The sequence below is a fragment of the Triplophysa rosa genome, linkage group LG6 (assembly GCF_024868665.1).
Source record: "Triplophysa rosa linkage group LG6, Trosa_1v2, whole genome shotgun sequence".
NCBI lineage: Eukaryota > Metazoa > Chordata > Actinopteri > Cypriniformes > Nemacheilidae > Triplophysa > Triplophysa rosa.
Genome location: NC_079895.1, coordinates 4,463,786 through 4,484,350, shown reverse-complemented (window position 1 = coordinate 4,484,350; position 20,565 = coordinate 4,463,786). Strand labels below are relative to the sequence as shown.

At 39.8% G+C, this 20,565-nt stretch overlaps 1 protein-coding gene across 3 annotated transcripts in view; it reads right to left on the bottom strand.

Moving 5' to 3' along the window:
• The window catches only part of znf385b (zinc finger protein 385B), a 121,505-nt gene that overhangs the window by 50,530 nt on the left and 50,410 nt on the right, over positions 1–20,565 (bottom strand). Inside the window, exon 1 of one of the 3 annotated variants that reach the window (XM_057336658.1) lies at positions 5,773–5,868. The exons of the other annotated variants lie outside the window; for them this stretch is intronic. Within the exon in view, the coding sequence (XP_057192641.1) occupies positions 5,773–5,782 (10 nt within the window). The 5' untranslated portion in view covers positions 5,783–5,868. Of the gene's footprint in view, positions 1–5,772; positions 5,869–20,565 lie in introns of those variants that run through there. 3 annotated transcript variants of the gene reach the window in all.

The following is a 20,565-nucleotide window of genomic DNA, read 5'->3' as shown; positions in this document are numbered from 1 at the left end:
GGGGATTATGGGAAGAGAGACATAGTTGAGAGATGTATCAGCTCCAGAGCGTTGGCAAAACAACAGCATGAAAGAAATACCTTTCACCAGCACCACCAGTTCCAAGGTCTGAACTTCTAAGAACAACAACACGTCATACCTCAAAACCAGAAGGAGGAAACTTTCTGCTTAAACATTTATATAGAGATGAAAAGAACTTCATTCAGCTAGTCACAAACACTTCTGCAAAGAATCTCGGTGACATGTTGGCAGTTTGTCAATGATATGAACAGTTTCCTTAGGCTTTCTCAAAGGACTGTATTGAGACCAGAAATGTTTACTCTCTTTCAATGACACTGCTTTTTAGCGCATTGGTAAGATGTTATAAACTATTTGGTGCCTGTTTGTTATGCCTTATGTATGGATCTGTGTTTTTTACATACAGTACATAAGCAATGAGTTATTTTTCATCATCGAAGGTGGCAAGTACTCATATAGCATCACCCGCCAGGCAAAATCAGTCGGATTGCTTAGAAAAGTAATAGCAGACTCTTCAATAGCCCACACGATTACTGTGAGTGATCATTCATGGCCTTAGTACGAACGTTACGTGGGTGAGTTATGAGCCACATTTTAATACTCGCAAAATAAATCAATCCTAACGCTAAGTATCAGTAATAGCGATGCTCGCTTTTGAAAGCATTACTGATAATTACTACCCTGCAAAAATCCAAATAAATGCAATGTAAATCAAACGCAATGTAGTGTTAGGAAAAGAGGGAGATTACAAATCAAAGAATCGCAAAGTCACTAACATCTCAACAACGGTACGATCATCAAAGCAGTTTGTCACCAGATCTTTAGCACACGGCTGGGAGTACTTGAGCAAATGAACAAAGAAATTCAGTGTGCAAAGCGACAGGACCCCCGTCGTAAGATGATGTACATTAAGAAACCCCCTATAAAGTGTATGTGATATAACAGAGGTGCGCACATTCACCCGATTGCACTCTCGCTCCGACTAAAGCGTCTGCCGGAGGAAATGAATGTGCCTATTGTAATGACACGTGCTTGTGCTTTTCATGTGGCTCGCCGTGAGATAATTTGGGATCCAAGTGGGCTGTTTTTGTATTTAACACACGAGATTGATCAGAAAAGGGGAATTTATTATAGCGTTTTAAGGGCGCGCTCGCATATGCAGCCGTCAACGTTCTCTAACCTGAACGCACGGCTCTTGCTGTGCAAATTACTTTCATAAAGTGATTTTACCAGCGGCACTACTTGTTGTTTCAGCTCTGTGGTTTCCATGGAGACTAAGGAGCAGGAGAAACGGGGAACCTCTTGTCACGCTACCCAAACTCCGTCACTAATGCTTGTTTTCCGGGCTTGGCTCGTCTGTGACAACGTCCCTTGAGCGGACAGAGAGACCAGCCCTCTAGCGACCTTATGTCAACGCGTTTCGGGCTTGTTTGTCAAAAAAGTCGAATGTCTGCTAAAAACTGGCACGGAGCATTGGTAACCTGGCACACGGATCCAAACCTCAGGGTTGGTTTGAAAGGCGTCCCAATACGGAGTTTTAGAAAAAACATATCTACTGTCGGCCCCGGTAGGTTTTCGCTCTCGACTAACGTGTGGGCTGACTTTTCTCTTCCCTAAATGTACTCTCTGCTTTTACTTTATCAAACAATAATGGACATTAATATTCAGTAAGGTGAGAAGCCTATGAGTGCATGCAAATAAAACCCCGTCAAGCCGATTATTGCATCGCTCAAAGCCACGGCATATTCAGCGCATACTGTATGGTCCTCCCGGGCAGGAGTTACACTTTTGTGTCAATTAAAACCAAAACGGCAGTCGTATTAACCTAAGGTCAATGAGAGAGGCCTGGAGATTTATCACTGTTTCAGTTGACAGAGTTGTTTGCTATAACAAATGTTTCCAATTACAATTATTTGCAGTAGAGCACGGAAGAGCGGTTTGACTGTAATTACAGATAAGAGAGAAGAGATCAGGTCCACGGATGGTGGCCGGGGTAATTGTCATGCAGAACGGTGCAGTCTTCCATAGCAACGCAAGACATTTGGTACCTGCTAACTTATTTCCCACAATGATTTGATAATGCTGTGAAAAATTGACCTCAGGGGCTCATTACCTTCGCATACTAATAGTTCTGAACCCTTGAGCATAAATAAAGGTTATATTTTTAAAAAAATTATACAACAGAGCACGTATTGCTTATTGTGCTCTGTTGTATACAAATTTTAAAAATAACCTTTATTTAAACTCTGTAAAAAATAGCTGTCTTTGCATTTAGGTGATAAAAAAAATATCCACATTGCATTTGATCTCTGTGTAGTTTATAGTTCTGTACCTAGCATAAATAAATTCCTACCACTATATATTCATGTATTTTAAAGTATACTCGTGATCGGGGTGAGAATTTGCCCATTGTTGAGTAGAATCAGTAGACCCGTAATTTACAGCTTTCATAAATAATAATAAGCGTAGATGGACAAGCTAGTTATGTACAGTAAGTAAGGTGTTTCTCTATCATTATAAAAACCAAGACAACATTTAGTCAAAAGTGTTTGACATGGTAATACACAATACAACTGACATGATCAAACCATTTTTTTAGCCAGAAAAAAAAAGGTTTACAAAGAACCAACATTAAACATTTTTTTTATAGTGTCTCCATCAGATCATGTGCGCGAAGTGGAGTGGTGTGATGCTTCGTTCAATATTTCGCTCTATCGCTCATGGACCAAGCAAACGCTCCGCTCATGTTACGCTCACCAGTAAAGCAAATCCCGCTCAGACATAAAATGTGTCTAGTAGGCCTAATTGTTTTCAGTTCATAGTACACTTCTTAAATAAATGTCTCAAATAAAGTAAAATATATATTTTTAGTCACTTTTTTTAAGAGTAATAAAGTATATTAGATTTTTCTTACTTTATTTAGGTGAACATATAGCTACCATTGTTGTGCAATACAACATTTATAACAAATGCACAAAACATGAAATGCACTAACAATGAACACCTTTATTATTACTGCCGTTAATAAAAGAAACACTTCCTTAAAAAAACTGACCAAAACACGGGGAAAAGAGGTCTATTAAAATCTCAAACGTCAAACCCCAATCTTTACAGCATTTTACAATTTACTTTTAGAAACTTAAGACAAAGTAACTGTGTCTCCATTCGAAGGCTCCATCCTCCGGAGATCGCATTTTTCGGCCGCATATGACATCCAGGTTTATTATTTCAGGTTTTATTTCAGAACAGCAACCGTTACATTTCAAGGCAAGAATGACACTACAATGATTAGGCCCATGTCTTATGAGAAATAAATATACATTTTATAATGCTTTTTAACTGAAACGAGACAACCTCGATGACGTATGCGCCGGAGGATGCAGTATTGAGCGGAATTTTCAGAAAGGCGCTATCCACTCCGTGAGAAATATTAACGCTCTGCTCACATGCTCTGGTCTCCAAACAGTTATATCTCATAAATACCCTCCACCCTGGTACTGCAGGATTTAAGGCTGAAAAATCATAATAAAAAACATTATAAATAAAAATAACGTCCGTCTTATGAACTCACAAGTTCAGCATGAAAAGATCATGCAACACTTCATACAACTTTGATTCAACACTCAAATTTCTCTGGGAGCAAGCTAAAACTGTGAGAGGAGAGAAATCGAGAGAGCGAGAGAGAGAGATCTACTCAATTCTCCCTCTATCATCTACCCATGTGGGGGAAGTTGCTCAAATCCAGCGCTTAAATATTTAATTGGATATACACCAATTTAAGAAACCTGATTATGCAAATGTCTCTTCAATGAGACGCATTACTTTCTGCCATCAAATTATCATTAATGTTTAAACATATGCTAAAACTACTATGCATGTTCACGGACAAAGGAAAGTCGCTTGCTTCATTGATCTGTTTTCCACTTATTTTATGTTCCCTGTAGAATAAATAACCTTAAAACATAACAAGGCTAAATTGTATTTTGCTGCAAAAAAATCAATTTTCAATAGTTGTGTTGATTTACAAACACAAATACAATATTTTACATATAGCATCACCTGCAACCAGCCACATACTGTACATAGATCAATAAATAACACTTTTGTGTGCAGGAGCTGGAAAGTTAGAAAAAAGGAAGAATTTGATGGAAAGCATGCTTTTGCAAATTCTGCAGTGTGCAGGTGTACCGATCACACAAGACACGTTCTTGCACGTAAAACAAGAATGAACCTATTTTACACATTTTATATACAATATATATACAAGATTTTCAGATAGACAGTATGCGTTTTTCGTTTTTCGTTTTAAAACCAATTGTAGCTGTCCCCTGTAGTGACCTACATGCGTGAAGGGGTTACAGTATGGTTACTGTAGTAAAACCATGGTTAAAGGATCATATGATGCATGTGTACACAGATAAACAGTTAAAAAACATTCAATACCAAACCGTAAGTTGATTGAAAAAAATGCTTTTTTATGAGCTGTGAAAGTCTCATGTTTGATGATAGTGATTTTCTCACCCAGTTTTATGTAACTCCAATTCATCTGACATATCTGGAACCAGTTCTTAACAGACAGTCCTAAACAAGCTGTATACAAAGTAGTAGGAAAACAAATTTGTCTCATTTGACCAACACAAAAATAAAATCTTTTTGGCATTTTAAAGCAGTGTGTATTTTACCATGACTTGCTTTACCCTGTTTACTGCCATTTACTGTAATCAATATCTGCCTGTATTCCACCCAGAACATTTCTTTGAGTCTTTCCATTAGTATGGAGCTTAATGAAGTTGCTGAAGTTCTGGCAAAGGCCTCGTGCCCCCCAGGTCTCCTCCACAGGGGGCTTCAGAAGACTGGCAGACAGTCGCGCGGCAACCATCAACAGTAATTTCAACGCCCTGCTCCCCACAGACATGCCTGATTATTTTTGGTCCCCTGCTCTGGGAGTATCACACTGTATTACTACATCATCCAGCAAGCAGTTACCGATAAAGGCTTTCCAACGCATACTCATAAATGTGCTTTTAAAGGAGCCCGAACACCCACACGACAGCGGATAAGAGCGTAAGCCGCAATGTCACGCTACGAGGGCGATCAGCACCCCCTTCTGAACGCCTCTCTGCTCGCTGACATCTCTAACCCGCTGGAGGTGGGTGTTTTGTTTGGAAGCTATTCCAGCCGCATAAAGCCGATTCTGCATAAAATCTTTTTTCAGCATGAGTGGAGGAAAGCACAAACACGTAGATAATCTCAGGAATGAAACGTATGTTGCAGTCAACTGCTAAAAAAGCCATGCTTCGTCGTGAACCAAAATAAATATTTTTGCAAAAGAGATTCTGGATAAGTGAAAAACGGAACTATTAATAAATGCAATTGGTGATATTCTAAGCAATACCAAGTGTCTTTTCTTCCTAAAAGAATACAGTTGGCATGTCAGGTGAAGTTAACATCAGCTCAGATAAGATAACACGCTGTATTACCAATGGCACAAACTTAACCTACATAAACAAAACAATGTGTTGACAAGATCTCTTACATAAATCAAGGGCACAGCCATATTTCAAAGCTCGCTTCTAACAGTCACGGCAAACACAACGGAACGGTCAAACACATTTTAACCAAACATCTCGGAATTAAAGACGTGTCTGTCTGTCAGACAGACATAAAGCTTTCACAGACGCACGGGCTGCCGGAATGCAGTCAAAAGGAAAAACGTGAAACAATGCTTCTTTCTCGAGCGTAAGCCGTACTCACCTAAGAGCATGGCTGGAGAGCGGCGTGTGCGAGCAGGGTATCTGTGCCAGTCGAGTAAAGTGATGAACTTAAGCAGTCCGTACGACACAGCTCTGACAGAGAGAGTGAATGCACTGTGAGCGCGTGCTGCGCTCAGCTGAGCAGAGAGAGAGAGAGAGAGAGAGAGAGAGAGAGAGAGTCTACCCAGAGACGGAGTCGGCAGATGTTGCTCTCACAGTCCCTCTGAGCCATGGAGAAAAGGGAAAAATCTGGGTCTCTCTCTGTGGATGTGGCAGGAGAGGCTGCGTAAAATCAACAAAGCAGCTGATCTTGGGCGATCTGCTTTAAAAATCCTGCACCTGGCTGTGATTCAGCCCGTAGGAATCTGGATCTCATAAATCAGGGGCAACCCCAGGCTCACTGTGTGAACGCCGCACAGCCGACCGGCCAGTCAAACAATGTAGCAGCACCAGACGTCAGAGTAACAGCACGGAAGAGTTCTACAGAAAAAATATCATAATCATGAATTAAAGAGACTGTGAAAATGAGTTTTGGGGTCTAATAATTCAAGAGTTTTCCAAATGGTGAAAACTCAGAATTCTGAAATGAATGTACAGTATACACATATTATTCATGCATGCAATTATTTCAATATCCATAAGTTGTAAAGTTATGAAGTTTAGAAAAAATGCAAACTTTGAATGGGTCCACCAATCAGAGACCTTTCTTTTGAATACAACACAGCAAACAAACACAGAAATATGTCAAATATTCAAATGTAGATAACACTTTACAATAACGTTGTGTTTGTTAACAAGTTAATGCATTAGCTAACTTAAACTGACAATGAACAATACTTCTGCAGCATCTATTAATCTTAATTTATGTTAATTTCAGCATTTACTGGTACATTCAAATAAAAAAATGTCTATTAATATTAGTTAATGCACATTGAACCAACATTAACAATTGTATTGGCATTAACAAAGATGAATAAATGCTGAAAAAGATATCGCTCATTGTTAGATCTGTTAGCTAATGCATTTACTAATGTTAAAGGAGCAATGTGGAGATTTTAGCGCCACCTAGCGGTGAGGTTGAGAATTGCAACCAACGGCTCACTCCACCCCTCCCTTTTGAAGCACAATAGCGACTGACACAGGACAAAGATGTCGTCGCGTTTTCGCATCTTTGCTGAAGCAGATAATGTATTTACGCGCTCTATAGAGCAGTATGTCCATTTAGGGCTACTGTAGAAACAACATGGCAACATGTAACGGGACCCACGGTGTAGATAGAAATAACTCATTCTAAGATAATAAAAACATCAACGTTTCATTATGTACAGTCTTTATACACCTCTGAACACATAGTTGTGCATTATATTGCATTTCTTTCAATAAATCCTCCAAAATAGGACCTTTAACAAATACAAAAGGCACCTTTAACAAATACAGCTTCATGCGAAACTTTATTTTACACTATACAAAAGTACACAAGAACATTATGATGTCCTCAACGCTGACATTTCACTTCTTGGATAATAAACACACACATTGCCTTTACCTCAAATCTCTTAGATCCTTCAAGCCGACAACTCTCAAAGACAATAATGGAGCACTCAGTGACCTCATGAAGGCCTGGCTGCTGAAAGCGCTCCATCTAAGTGGCGGAGGAGTAACTAGGAACACGTATATGAAGACACAGGTGGTGTGGAGCCACAAACGTGGAGGTGAAACATCTGTGAGTGACTTTTTTCAGATATCAAAGCCCTTCATCCGGTGTCCAGTTTCCCCTTGAACATTTAAGATAATGACACAGAATGGTCCTGTTACTGATCGTGTTACAAGTATCCAAGAATACAACGTCTCGTGGCATGTAAATCTGAGGGCTTAGAAAGGGGGGAAACGTATCACATGTGCAGCTGAGGAAGGCTGGAGACTGAAATGACAAAATTGCACACGTCCACACCCATTTTCACGTAAACGTCTGTTAGAAGTTTCCATCACCCATTTCTGACAACTACACATTTGACCTGAATGAAAATCTTAATCGCGCCACATTCGGATGTGTTATTTAAGCGTCTTCGGTTTCAAAGAGGTCACAATGAGCTCTGGTCAAACCTGGTCATAACAGGGGCCATTTTCGTCTCCATTTCCGTTGAAATACGATTCTGAGAACAACGCTTCGCACTTCTCCGCAGGTCATGATGTCCCGATCGTCACAACAAATATTCCGGTGGCTGTTGGGTGACTGTGGAATCCTGGAGGTTATGAGGGTTATCGCACCCTGGATCCCTGGAGGTGCTGATGTAATTTACAGCGCAGGGACAGCGGCATCTGTTTACAACATTTCAGCAGCTAAAACGTTGTCTCTTTCTCTGGTTACACTACTGGATAGAGAGGCCTTACAAGTGCTGATCACTTAGCAAACTGCCTCCATTACATGCCGTATATACTACTCTAACCTTTCTCTGTTTACAACAACATGCAAAGCTAAGGGGAACTATAAATATATGGAGGATTCTTTCCATTGACAATACAATGCAGTCTCGAATACTGAGTGAGGTGCAGTGTTAAAGATAAAGTTTGTTACTGCTGCGCCTCTAGTGTCAACAAACGGAATTGCAAAAATAATAATTGTCTGGTTTCCTAAACGCCCTTTCCCTATCGTTCACTAAAAAGAAACTTACAAAACAGGTTCAGCTATGTTTCAATGTCTGGTCAGGATATGAGCAATGTTCAGAGCAATGTTTAAATAAATATTTCTGAAATTTAAAAAGAATGAAAGAGGAAATTTAGGCCCTGTTCCAAATGCACCATGTGCACTTCACAGGTCCTCAAGTACACTGTAAACTGCAAAAAGTCCTAAGTGGGACCTCCATTTCACATTGGTCCGGCCAAAGACATTCATTTAAAACTGCTGCACTAATCGCTTGTTCGGCCTGTCGTCATTGTCTAGGATAATCTAGCACGTGTGAACGGTCAGGAATCACGGTTAATAATGGCTTCCTCTATATGGATGCTGTCAGGCTTCCAGAGTTGTAAATAACCTCGTTTTTTCTGGACAGCAGGGAGCGCGGGGGGAGCTGGAATATGAACCGGCTTGTGTTTTTTTAGAAGTGAATTGTCTATGCTTCGTTTGCCCATAATCTGTTCGATAATATCCATTTCAGGATTTTGCAGAAGTTGGATCAATATTCAAAATATAGAAAACAGAACATAGGTAGAAATGAGATGAAGAAAAAGCTAGCCAGACAAAATAAAACAGTTACACAAGAAAATCTCTAAACTATTCTTGAGAATCTTCTCGCCCATAAGAAAAGCAATTGAGTTCTCTTTATAGGTCCTAAACAACATTTAGATGAAATAAAGGACATTTGAATCTTATGACTCCAGCTTCTTAGACGTTTCTCCTAGTGCACTTTAGTTAAGTACACTTCCAATATACTTAAGGTGCTCAACTGTCAAACATTCATTTGTACTACATATACTAAAAATACAGTTTTTAGTACTTCTATTCATGTTGTCTCAGAATAGCACAGTTGAGTACACTTAGATCTCCTTAATTTGGGGGGTATTATACAAAATTTGTGCATGAAAATGGAGCATTTAAGTGCAATTTTTTCACCTGGGGATAAAAACACGAACCGCTTCTGGAATTTCAAATGAGATCTTAAAAATGTCTCAAATAGTGCTCAGATTTGCCAAGACACCAAAATCTGACAGCAAAAGTCACAGATTTCAATGTAAATGTTGACAAATGTATACCAAGATAAAAATATGATCAGTTTCATTTATTTTAGCTCTAACCTTCGAACTGTAAAATGTTTCTCATACTTCAAATTGACAAAAATGGAGACAAGTCTGAAATGTAGTTGAACATAATAGATTCCGTCTTCAGAGCAACCTCTCTAATAAACTATTGTCCCCTGAGCAGTCATGCATTAAAAATAGCAAGACACCGTAAAAAAAGTAATGGCACACCTTTTCTTAAAAAAAGCCAAATGATTTGATAATGCATCATTTATATCTGCATCACAAAAACTGCTGGATTAACAGGTTACGTGTTTGTTCGACTTTAAATCTGATAATAATCTAATATTGCTTTAGCAAGCCCCACTAATGTTTTAATGGTTGACTCCAAACATCTGACCATTAAAAGCTAATCAGGAACATTGTTGTTCCAGACACGGAACATTTCAAACAAAAAAACCCTGCTCAACCTAAACAGCATGCATGGTGTACTGCATATTTACCCACAATGCTCTGCTGCATACAGAATCAAAGGTAACACACAGCAGTGGGCGCCATGCAGTGCACCTGTGTTTCATTAAGATATCATTAAGGTGATTGGTGGGTGCCAGACCTTTATAAGATGATATTTAAAGCGCAGGCGGGTAAAAACACAAACAAAGAGAGCCTGTGGCAATAGTTTGGTTAATTAGTTGGACGAGGGAAGCTGGCTTTAGAGATCTCCTGTTTGTTAATGCTGTAAAAGGCAGAGAGGAGACGTGAGGGTGGGGGGCAGTCAACAAGAACATTAGTGTTAAATCAGGTACACAGTGTGGCAAGGCTTTTCAGCCTTATGCTGGAAGATACGCTGTGCAAGATAGACTAATCCTGGCTTTTCTGTAGCTCAGTGGTTAGAGTATGGCGCTAGCAACGACAAGCGTCATCGATCCCAGGATTTGCACATACTCAGAAAACAAATGTATAGTATAATGCAATGTAAGTCGCTTTGGATAAAAGCGTCTGCCAAATGCATAAATTTGTAGATGTAATCAGTGGGTCGCATGCTGCATTTACACATTCAAGCAAGAATAAATCTAGATACCCAATGTGACAATGCATCACTTATTTACCAGTTCATAAGCTTACATGCAAATAAACAACGCAACCTTTCACAACCCTTATGAAAATTAACCATGGTTTACTTCAAATAATAAGAAAACAAGTTTAACCATGATTTTGCTAGTAACCATACACTCTAAAAAAGGTTGGGTAATATCAACCCGACATTGGGTCAAAAATGGACCATCTGAGCCATTGGTTTATTGTTGGGTTGAATAAACATTTTCTTGGTTAATTTAACTCAACAGTTGGGTTTGTCCATTTTGAACCAACACTGGGTTGGAATTAGGGCTGTCACGCATAGTATCAGCTTTTCACTGCACGGTTATCGTCGCCAACCAAATATGCGATAACGGCATTATCACCTTATTGAATACATTTTTTAAAGTTTGTTTATTTTGTGTTTTATCTGCTATTTGGTCAAGAAATCACACTCATAATTCAAAAGAGAGTTTGTAACCACTGTAACTGTAAGGGTGATTCACATTTAGCATCCTTTGCGTGCGCAAGTTCGTTATTTAAAATGTAGACATTCGACGTGCACATTTTTGTAGGCGCATCGGCGCTGCATCGAGACGGAAATAGTTCAACTTTACAGAGTGCCGCGCGCGAACCGCGGGTCATGTGACAAGAGAAAGCGTTGCGGCTTGCATTTTCCGCGCGGTTTTAGACGCGAAATGTGAATCGCCCCTAAGCAACATTTTGAATGGATGCCGAATAGTTCACAATATTACAATACGTGTACAATTAACACAATATCGCTAATCCTGGTTGTTAATACCACGGTTATTGGCAATACCAGTATATTGTGACGCCCCTAGTTGAAATAACCCAAAGTTTGTTAGAGTGTAGTTTAAACCTTGGTTATCAATATGACAAAAAACTCTAAAAACCATGGTTACATTTTATAAGTGAATTGTTTGCTGTAGACAGCAACGAGAATAAATCGAGGACAAATGTAGATCTCCTGCTTATCTACAGTATGCTGTCTATGATGACTTGATACTCTCACTGTATGCCGACAAGTGAAATTTGTTTCTCATGAAGCAATTTTTGTAGAAACATCTACAACAAAGAGAAACCTCTGAGCATTACATTACTCCTGTGGGAGAGCAGTGGTTCATTGAAAACACATTGCTTAATTCTCTCCAGATATTTCTGCATTGGTGGGGTGTGTCTGCAGATGACATGTGATGTAGCAAAAGCATGCTCGCCCTTTTTGTCCGTGGTTGGGGAAGAGCACAAAAAGTCCTACAAAAATTATGCTGTCAAATCCCATTTGCTCACCTAATTTGTCATTTAGCACATTGGTTTACAAACTGCCTAATTTGTTACTTAGCACATTAATAATGTTTTCTTGTGTTACAGGAACCAATACATGCATTCATTTCTATTTTATAGGTGCTATTTACTGTATGGTTGGCATGCGATGACTTCAAATTTTTCTATCCTAAGTCAAAGTGAAAAATTGAAGGCAGGGCTTAATTCTATCCCCTGGAAAATTTACACAAAAAAAATCAGGAACATGAATTAAGTTTGAGGCAAATCTCATTGAAGCAAAGCAGTAAAAGCAGTAAAACCAGAGGTAATGTGGCATCTGGCATGTCTCATATCTAGAGCTCACAGGGAAAACCCTTTAGGCCATCCCATTTCACACTGTTTAGAATTAAACAATATTTCATCGTTTTCTCTCCGGGCATTAGATCAGGATGACACCGCTACAAAGAGTCGACTTGTGGAACTCCACATTTACCCAATTTGTAGATTTATTCCCTGTTGTCACCGTTCAGTAAAAAAGCTTTCTCTTGGACACATCGCACGCTGGGAGTCTCTGGAGCCGGGACACACATATTTCACTCAACATGGCTGGCTGCCTCCACCAGATTGTAAATCAAATAAGCTTGCGAGACAATGTGAAACTGGCTGGCTTCTACTTAAGAGAATCCAAATGAAAGATGTCAGACACATTGCACTAATGAACTCCAGTGTGAATTGCGTACCTCAACGGGAGAGCCCGATCCCGGGATCACGGTGATGTCGCCGGCTCTCGCAGGATTCTTCTGCAGATCAAAACAGATCGGAATGTGAACCGCCTGTTCAGTCTCAAACCCAGTCCTCTTAATTTCCATCACCCCGCCCCTCTATGGCTATCTTTATCTTCTGCTATCGTCTCCTAAAGCCCTTCCACGTTTCCTTACAGTCTGCTTTGAGTACCTCACGTCTCTTTGTTTCTCCTTAAACGCTTTATTGTAGAACTTCGAGGCACAACGACCTTATCAAAGAGGAACAATCTTGCTGTCAGGGCCCCTTCTCATGCCAGCAAAGGACTGATCGAATTACCAATAGGGTACGGGTTGTTTGTCATCGCCATCTGAACTGCAGCCCCCACGGTGACTGGAATGATCACTCGTGTCAGGTGTGACACAACTGCTTAATCCTGCAGTCATTTCTTCAGGCTGGGACGGCAGTGTAATACAATCCCCCGTCTTGCCTCTCAGGCTGTAAGGACAGGGGCATGAGAACATAAAAACGATGAAAGAAGTCATTGGTGATGATGTAAAGGCTGTGAGATGTTAATCTGATTCTTAGGAAAGGATTTGAATTACTATGATGTTTTTGATCATGGGTCTTTGCTAGGGGTGTAACGATACACTCAGCTCACGATTCGGTATGCTGGGTTCACAATACGATACACATCTCGATTCAAAAATTAAACTTAAAATTCAAATAACATTTCTTTTCAAAATATTAACAATTTCAGTAACTTATTTTGTTTCACATACAACTTAATAAAGAATTTTAACATTTTAAGGCTTAACTGAAATTAGAATTAAGATCAGTGTCAATTTTGACAGCAAATTTTGATTTAGTTTTAGTCATTTAGTCTTTTGACTAAAATGCAGTTTAGTTTTAGTCATCCCAATTTATCATAGTTTTAGTCTATTTTTAGTTGATGAAATCTACATTATATTAATCTACTAAAATCTATCTGGATTAACTCATTTAATTGGTGTAATTAAATGTTCCATACAAATATTTAACTGTTTCGACATAATTTACTTTACCTTGGAATTAAATGAAACCAGGTCATTAGCTTTATTTGTCAGAAAAGTTGAGTAACTACTGGATATGCAGTGTTGTAACACAGAGAATATTAGACCATGAACGACATGTAGCAGTTCATTCAGTCTCATTTTGACTCAATTGACTCGTTCGTTTAGTGAAGGGCGTGTTCATTCAGTACATTCAACCAATGAAACGCTCTGACAGAGCTCACGCTCAAGCGCTATTGGCTCGTGTCTCTTTGAAGCTGCGCTGTCTTTGCTTGAGACCGTAATGAATGAGAAAAATCTTTCAAAAAGACATATTACATAAACTGTATTACATTTCTTCAATCATGCAGATCACATACTTGTTTTTTAGCATGTCATTCGAGCTTTTAATATACAGTACGACTCACTTCATCGCTTCTCTGATCGGAACAGCGCTGGTTTCTTTTGGCTTACTTTATGTTGCATATCACGTTATGCAGCAGCTCACGTTAGCGGATAAATGAACATTGGCATTTAAAAACGTTTGTGCTGCCTTTGTAATGAGTTTCGGGGTGACTCGCCAGCAGTCACGCTTCAAGTTTGCGGTGTTTTACCGGCGATTGTGAAGGAAAATATGACGCTTTGTAAACCACTTGGAGACACAGATTGTGTCTTGTGCTTCTCTCTACCGCATATGTGAGATAAGCACACGTGACGCGCTGGCGCAGAGTAGGTAGCGTCTTGACCGCTAAACGAATAGAATTAAAGATATCGTAAAATATCCCCGTCTCTCTACGATGCGCATCGTAACATTTTTGCGTCGCGAAATATCGTAATACGAAGTATCGTTACACCCCTAGTCTTTGCATTACAATTTAAAAATGTATTTCACTCATTGTTGTCATTTAAATAAACAAACGACTTTTTGCAAAAAATAAAATAAAATAGATTCCATCTTCTGCCTGAGCCCTAAATATTTAACAGGCCATTTTCGGCTGTTGTGTTTTAAGACTTATGTAATCGGCCTTTTCACTGTCAAATGAGAAATGTTCACACACAGACAGAGTAAATCCTGTGGACAGAGTTTACTCTACGTGTAAACACTTTGTATTTCTGGTATCTATGTATATATCTTTTCTGGGGTAACTAGGTCCACGCCATTGAATATTAAAGGGACAGTTCACCCAAAAATAAAACTTCATTCACTCACCCTCCAGTTGTTCCAAATCCGTCTAAACTTCTTTGTTCGGATGAACACAGAGAAAGATATTTGGAAGAATGCTTGTATCCAAACAGTTCTTGGCCACCATTGACTACCATAGTAGGAAAAATGACAATGGTAGTCAAAAGTGCCGCAGAATGGTTTGCTTTCATTCTTCAAAATATCTTCTGTTGTGTTCATCAGAAAAAAGAAATGTATACAGATTTGGAACAAAGCGAGGGTAAGTAAATGAGTAACATGAACAATGAGCAATCTAGTTCAAAGTATTAATGATTTATGAAAAAATCAAGAGAAATGTAGAGGTTTCAGTCTGACAGTGATAGATCAAATTAAAAATCAAATGCATTGAAATGCTCTCCATTAGAACTGTCATGCAAAGAAGGCCTTCTGAGAAATCCTCAGACTGAATGTCACTCAATTATGAGCTAGCTTGTTGGATAATTGACACTAAGAAATGTCACACAGACTAGATTTATACCTGCCGCTGCTCAGATGATTCACAGGGAGAATTTTATCTATAGGAAGCTCATCAAGAAAACATGACATGAGCTCCTTAATAAGTCTTTTTCAAATAAAGCCTCCAGGTCGGCTACCAGAGTATTTCAACAATGTCTTTTTCTACAGTGCCAGTCTATGAAAATTTGGTTGCAACTCTGAGAAGAATTTCCATACGCATCTCATGAGTGTGGCAAATACAGCGCAAATGAGATCATTTCTAAATCTAGAGGGGCATAGAAGACCAGTCAAAGTCAAAAATGTACCTTCTGCTTGTGAAGAACTGGGCATATTTCAATTGACTGCTACCTCAGCAAAGGACTCGCCCATCCATCGTTTTCCATCTGGAGTCCCCACCTGCCAATCCTCCTTCCCTCCATCTCCCCACCCCTCATCCCACCCACCACATTATACCCCCGATTCCAAAAACCCCTGCTGTGACCCTGTAACAGCCCACCGTTGCCAGGTTCCTAAAACATCGTAAGCACAGGAGTACAGGACAGTTTTATGGAGATAGAGGCCTTGATGTTCTTTGCTTTCCTGATTTGTGTCCTGTTTCTTCCTGAAGTCAGACAGTTAAATCGCATGCTGTAAGGGACACTTCCTGAAATACAGTCAGTAGATGTGCACAGCATCAGAATGAATTAGACCGCTAATGAAGACAAGAGTTGGTTCTTAGAAGTTCTAAGTAGGATGAATGGCCAGAACTACCAAATACTTCCACTGACCTCTTATAAAACTACATGTGATTCTTAGTTTTAATGACCACAGCACAAAAACAGCTAAACTACGACCTGTAATGAACAGACTCGTGAGGTAATAAAAGTGTTCCCAATAATAACAACATAAATATTAAAGGGATAGTTCACTAGATATGAAAATACTTTCATCACTTACATCAGGCACTTACCATTGACTTCCACTTTATGGACACAAAACCATCGAGACATTTCTCAAAATATCTTCTTTTGTGTTCAACAGTCATATAGATTTTGAACTACGCGAGGGTGACCAAATGATGACAGAATGTTTATTTTGGGGTAAATTATCTCTATCTCCCTAAATGCCACAATCTAAAACATAAATACATCACCTACGTGCATAGACATAAACATGGCAGAGACATCGTATCATAACACCACAAAGACAGAGAAAACATGAGGCAGCTCAGAAGCAATTATCTCCGAGAGAATTTACATATGGAGCATGTGTCATATTTAAAGAGCAAAAGAAATGACAGTGTGGGGCTGTACGATGCTATGATAATAGAGGAAATATGCAACCTGTGCTTCCATTTTAGCTTCAACAATGTAACTGCTCATTAAAGGAAAAGTTCACGCAAAAACGAAAATTCTGACATAATTTGCTTGTTGCTACAAACCTATATAAAGTGAATGGTCAAGTGGGTTGTCTGGATATTCTGCCTAACATCCTTTTGTGTTCTTCAGAAGAAAAGGAAGTCATACAGATTTTGAATTATGGCAGTATTTTCAGTTTAGGGTGATTTATTATTTTTGAGAGAATTTTGAGCTTTAGAGTTGAGTCTTAAGGTACGTACAGACCGGGACGTTAATCGCACGTGCTTATCAGCAGCGTTTTTCGATTCGGCATTCATACCCAAACGATTTTCACTGGCGATGAGCTGAGTGAACGTGCAAATTCACTCCCTGACATAGATGGCGCTTAATGAAAAACAGAAACACCCCGGTACACAAGGTGGCCTTGCGCAACTTTATGCGTTCTGACACTCGCTTGTCACACAGAAGAAGAATTCATTTTGGTTCCTCTTCATCAATGTGTGCTCGGCAAGAACGTTTTTTGTTTAAGCGCCACCAAGTCGTGTTTTACTGTAACTTCAGCAGCTCCAGGCACGTGAACAAAAGCGCCAATCTCATTGGAAGGCCAGTTTTTAACGCGGCGCGTCAAACAAAAAAAAACGAGCCTGAGGCGTTTAAAAAGAAAAGACGCATTTACGCCTGGAGTTTTCCGTGTCGGTGTGCACACTCACATTGGTGCCATTTGTTAAGTCACGACGCGTTAAACGTCGACGATAAATGCTTGAGATTGTCGTCCCGGTGTGGACGGGCCCTTATGCTGTGTTCACACCAAACGCGAAAAACATGTCCGGACATGTCAAACAGTATGTCAATGAGCTCTTCACGCAAATTTCTCACTAGAGTTGAAATTTTCAACTTGCCCGGAAGACGCGGTGAAACGCCAAAGAGGAACCAGGCAAGAAGCGGATTAATTTGCGTTTGGTGTGAACGCAGCATTAGAGTTTATATTGGTGTGTCTGGTATATAAAAAAACGTGAAACCATGTTTATGCTGTACGAAGACCGAATAAAATCGCAGTGAACAAGCACATTCCCCTGTCAGTCATTTCATTACACTAATATTTCGGCAATTACCTCTCGCTCGAATCCAGCAAGCCACGGGGGAAAACCTAGAGACCAAACCGAACGGGATGGAAAACAGGTGCTGATTTGGTGAGCTTTCGTGGTTTTTTTCTATCAACATATCCCAATTTTTCAGCTAACCCGATCCATGTGTAGCACTTATTGGAAGGATTAAAATAAAGTTAGATGTGAGGCTTGGAAATGTGGTTCAGAGCCAAAAAGTACAATTCTCTGAACTCCAGAGAGTCCAGCTGCAAGTTTGTACCATGACATCATCTCCGAATAACATCGTATTAGGAAAATTAATTCCAGATAACCCTTAAAATGAGTCTCCAAGGAAAACCACAACTATTGATTTACACTTGCGGACTTTGATTGGAATTTGCATCCAGTGACTTCTTCCACACCTTTCTTGCATTCCAGCGAAAAACTTCAATAAAGCATTCAGATGCAACACGAAAGAACCAACGGCGTTCTGCATTTGCATGTACCGTCTGTGAAAAAGAATAGTAATTACTCAATTTTAATACACCTTAGCAACATTTTAGCACATGTAGTGTCTTATTAGAGTACATTGTGACTGGATAGCGAATAAGCCATTTAGCCCTTTACCCAAGAGCAAGGTAATAATGCATTTCATATGACATCCAAACAACAACATCTACATTCACAAACTGGGCTATCATGCAGCAAACACATGCAAAAATGGTATTTTCTGGAGAATTTCAGACTCTGGTTCAGTGAACTGCAACTTAGGCTGCTTTCAAATGCACCGTAGGGAACTTCAAGTTGACACACACTGACAGCCAGTTCCTCTTGCAGCTCAGATGGCTCTTAACTCGTTCTGGATGGCCATTTAAAGAGAAGCAGGGTATGCAAGTTCTCATCTGAATTGAGATTGTCACAATGGAGTAATTTTACATATGCACATTATCTCCTCTCCCAGCCACCAGACATGCACACGATGCATTCGACATGCACCAGGTTGTGAAAGCGAAAGTACTCAAAGCAGGAATTTTCCATACTTACTAGGGATGTCAAAAGTAACAGCACTTTTAGTACCAAATCAATCATTTAATTTTAAAAAGGAACAATATCATTGTTTTTGCATTATCAACTCCAGAAACTTTGTTACTGTGACAAGCCTAAACGTTTAAATTTAGGACTGAACCTGGGACTGATTTAAGCAGTTTCAGTCTATACTTTGGGGTTAAGCTTCTCCTCTGTGTAAATTACCATTGTGATATACACTCACCTAAAGGATTATTAGGAACACCTGTTCAATTTCTCATTAATGCAATTATCTAATCAACCAATCACATGGCAGTTGCTTCAATGCATTTAGGGGTGTGGTCCTGGTCAAGACAATCTCCTGAACTCCAAACTGAATGTCAGAATGGGAAAGAAAGGTGATTTAAGCAATTTTGAGCGTGGCATGGTTGTTGGTGCCAGACGGGCCGGTCTGAGTATTTCACAATCTGCTCAGTTACTGGGATTTTCACGCACAACCATTTCTAGGGTTTACAAAGAATGGTGTGAAAAGGGAAAAACATCCAGTATGCGGCAGTCCTGTGGGCGAAAATGCCTTGTTGATGCTAGAGGTCAGAGGAGAATGGGCCGACTGATTCATGCTGATAGAAGAGCAACTTTGACTGAAATAACCACTCGTTACAACCGAGGTATGCAGCAAAGCATTTGTGAAGCCACAACACGCACAACCTTGAGGCAGATGGGCTACAACAGCAGAAGACCCCACCGGGTACCACTCATCTCCACTACAAATAGGAAAAAGAGGCTACAATTTGCACGAGCTCACCAAAATTGGACAGTTGAAGACTGGAAAAATGTTGCCTGGTCTGATGAGTCTCGATTTCTGTTGAGACATTCAAATGGTAGAGTCAGAATTTGGCGTAAACAGAATGAGAACATGGATCCATCATGCCTTGTTACCACTGTGCAGGCTGGTGGTGGTGGTGTAATGGTGTGGGGGATGTTTTCTTGGCACACTTTAGGCCCCTTAGTGCCAATTGGGCATCGTTTAAATGCCACGGCCTACCTGAGCATTGTTTCTGACCATGTCCATCCCTTTATGACCACCATGTACCCATCCTCTAATGGCTACTTCCAGCAGGATAATGCACCATGTCACAAAGCTCGAATCATTTCAAATTGGTTTCTTGAACATGACAATGAGTTCACTGTACTAGAATGGCCCCCACAGTCACCAGATCTCAACCCGATAGAACATCTTTGGGATGTGGTGGAACGGGAGCTTCGTGCCCTGGATGTGCATCCCACAAATCTCCATCAACTGCAAGATGCTATCCTATCAATATGGGCCAACATTTCTAAAGAATGCTTTCAGCACCTTGTTGAATCAATGCCACGTAGAATTAAGGCAGTTCTGAAGGCGAAAGGGGGTCAAACACCGTATTAGTATGGTGTTCCTAATAATCCTTTAGGTGAGTGTATATGTGGCCCTTTCTTTCCATTTATGCAATTACCAGAAGCGTTTATTCCAAAGCATTGTGACAACATTGTCTCAGTGTGTGCGTTTCCTGGGAATTGAACCCATCGGATGAGCTAAGGGTACATTATTCAAATAAAACAGTCATAGTAATCCAGAAATTACTCAATTTTCTATATCACATTTCATTTACACTACTGCTTAAATGTCACACATGCCGTGTGATACACTAACGCATTTAGTGTCTGAAATTATGTAGGAGCCTGGCTCATAATTGACTGACGTTCTTCTGAGGCAATGAATGCATCTATAAATATAGGGGTGATAGTAAGTTTTGTGTGATCATT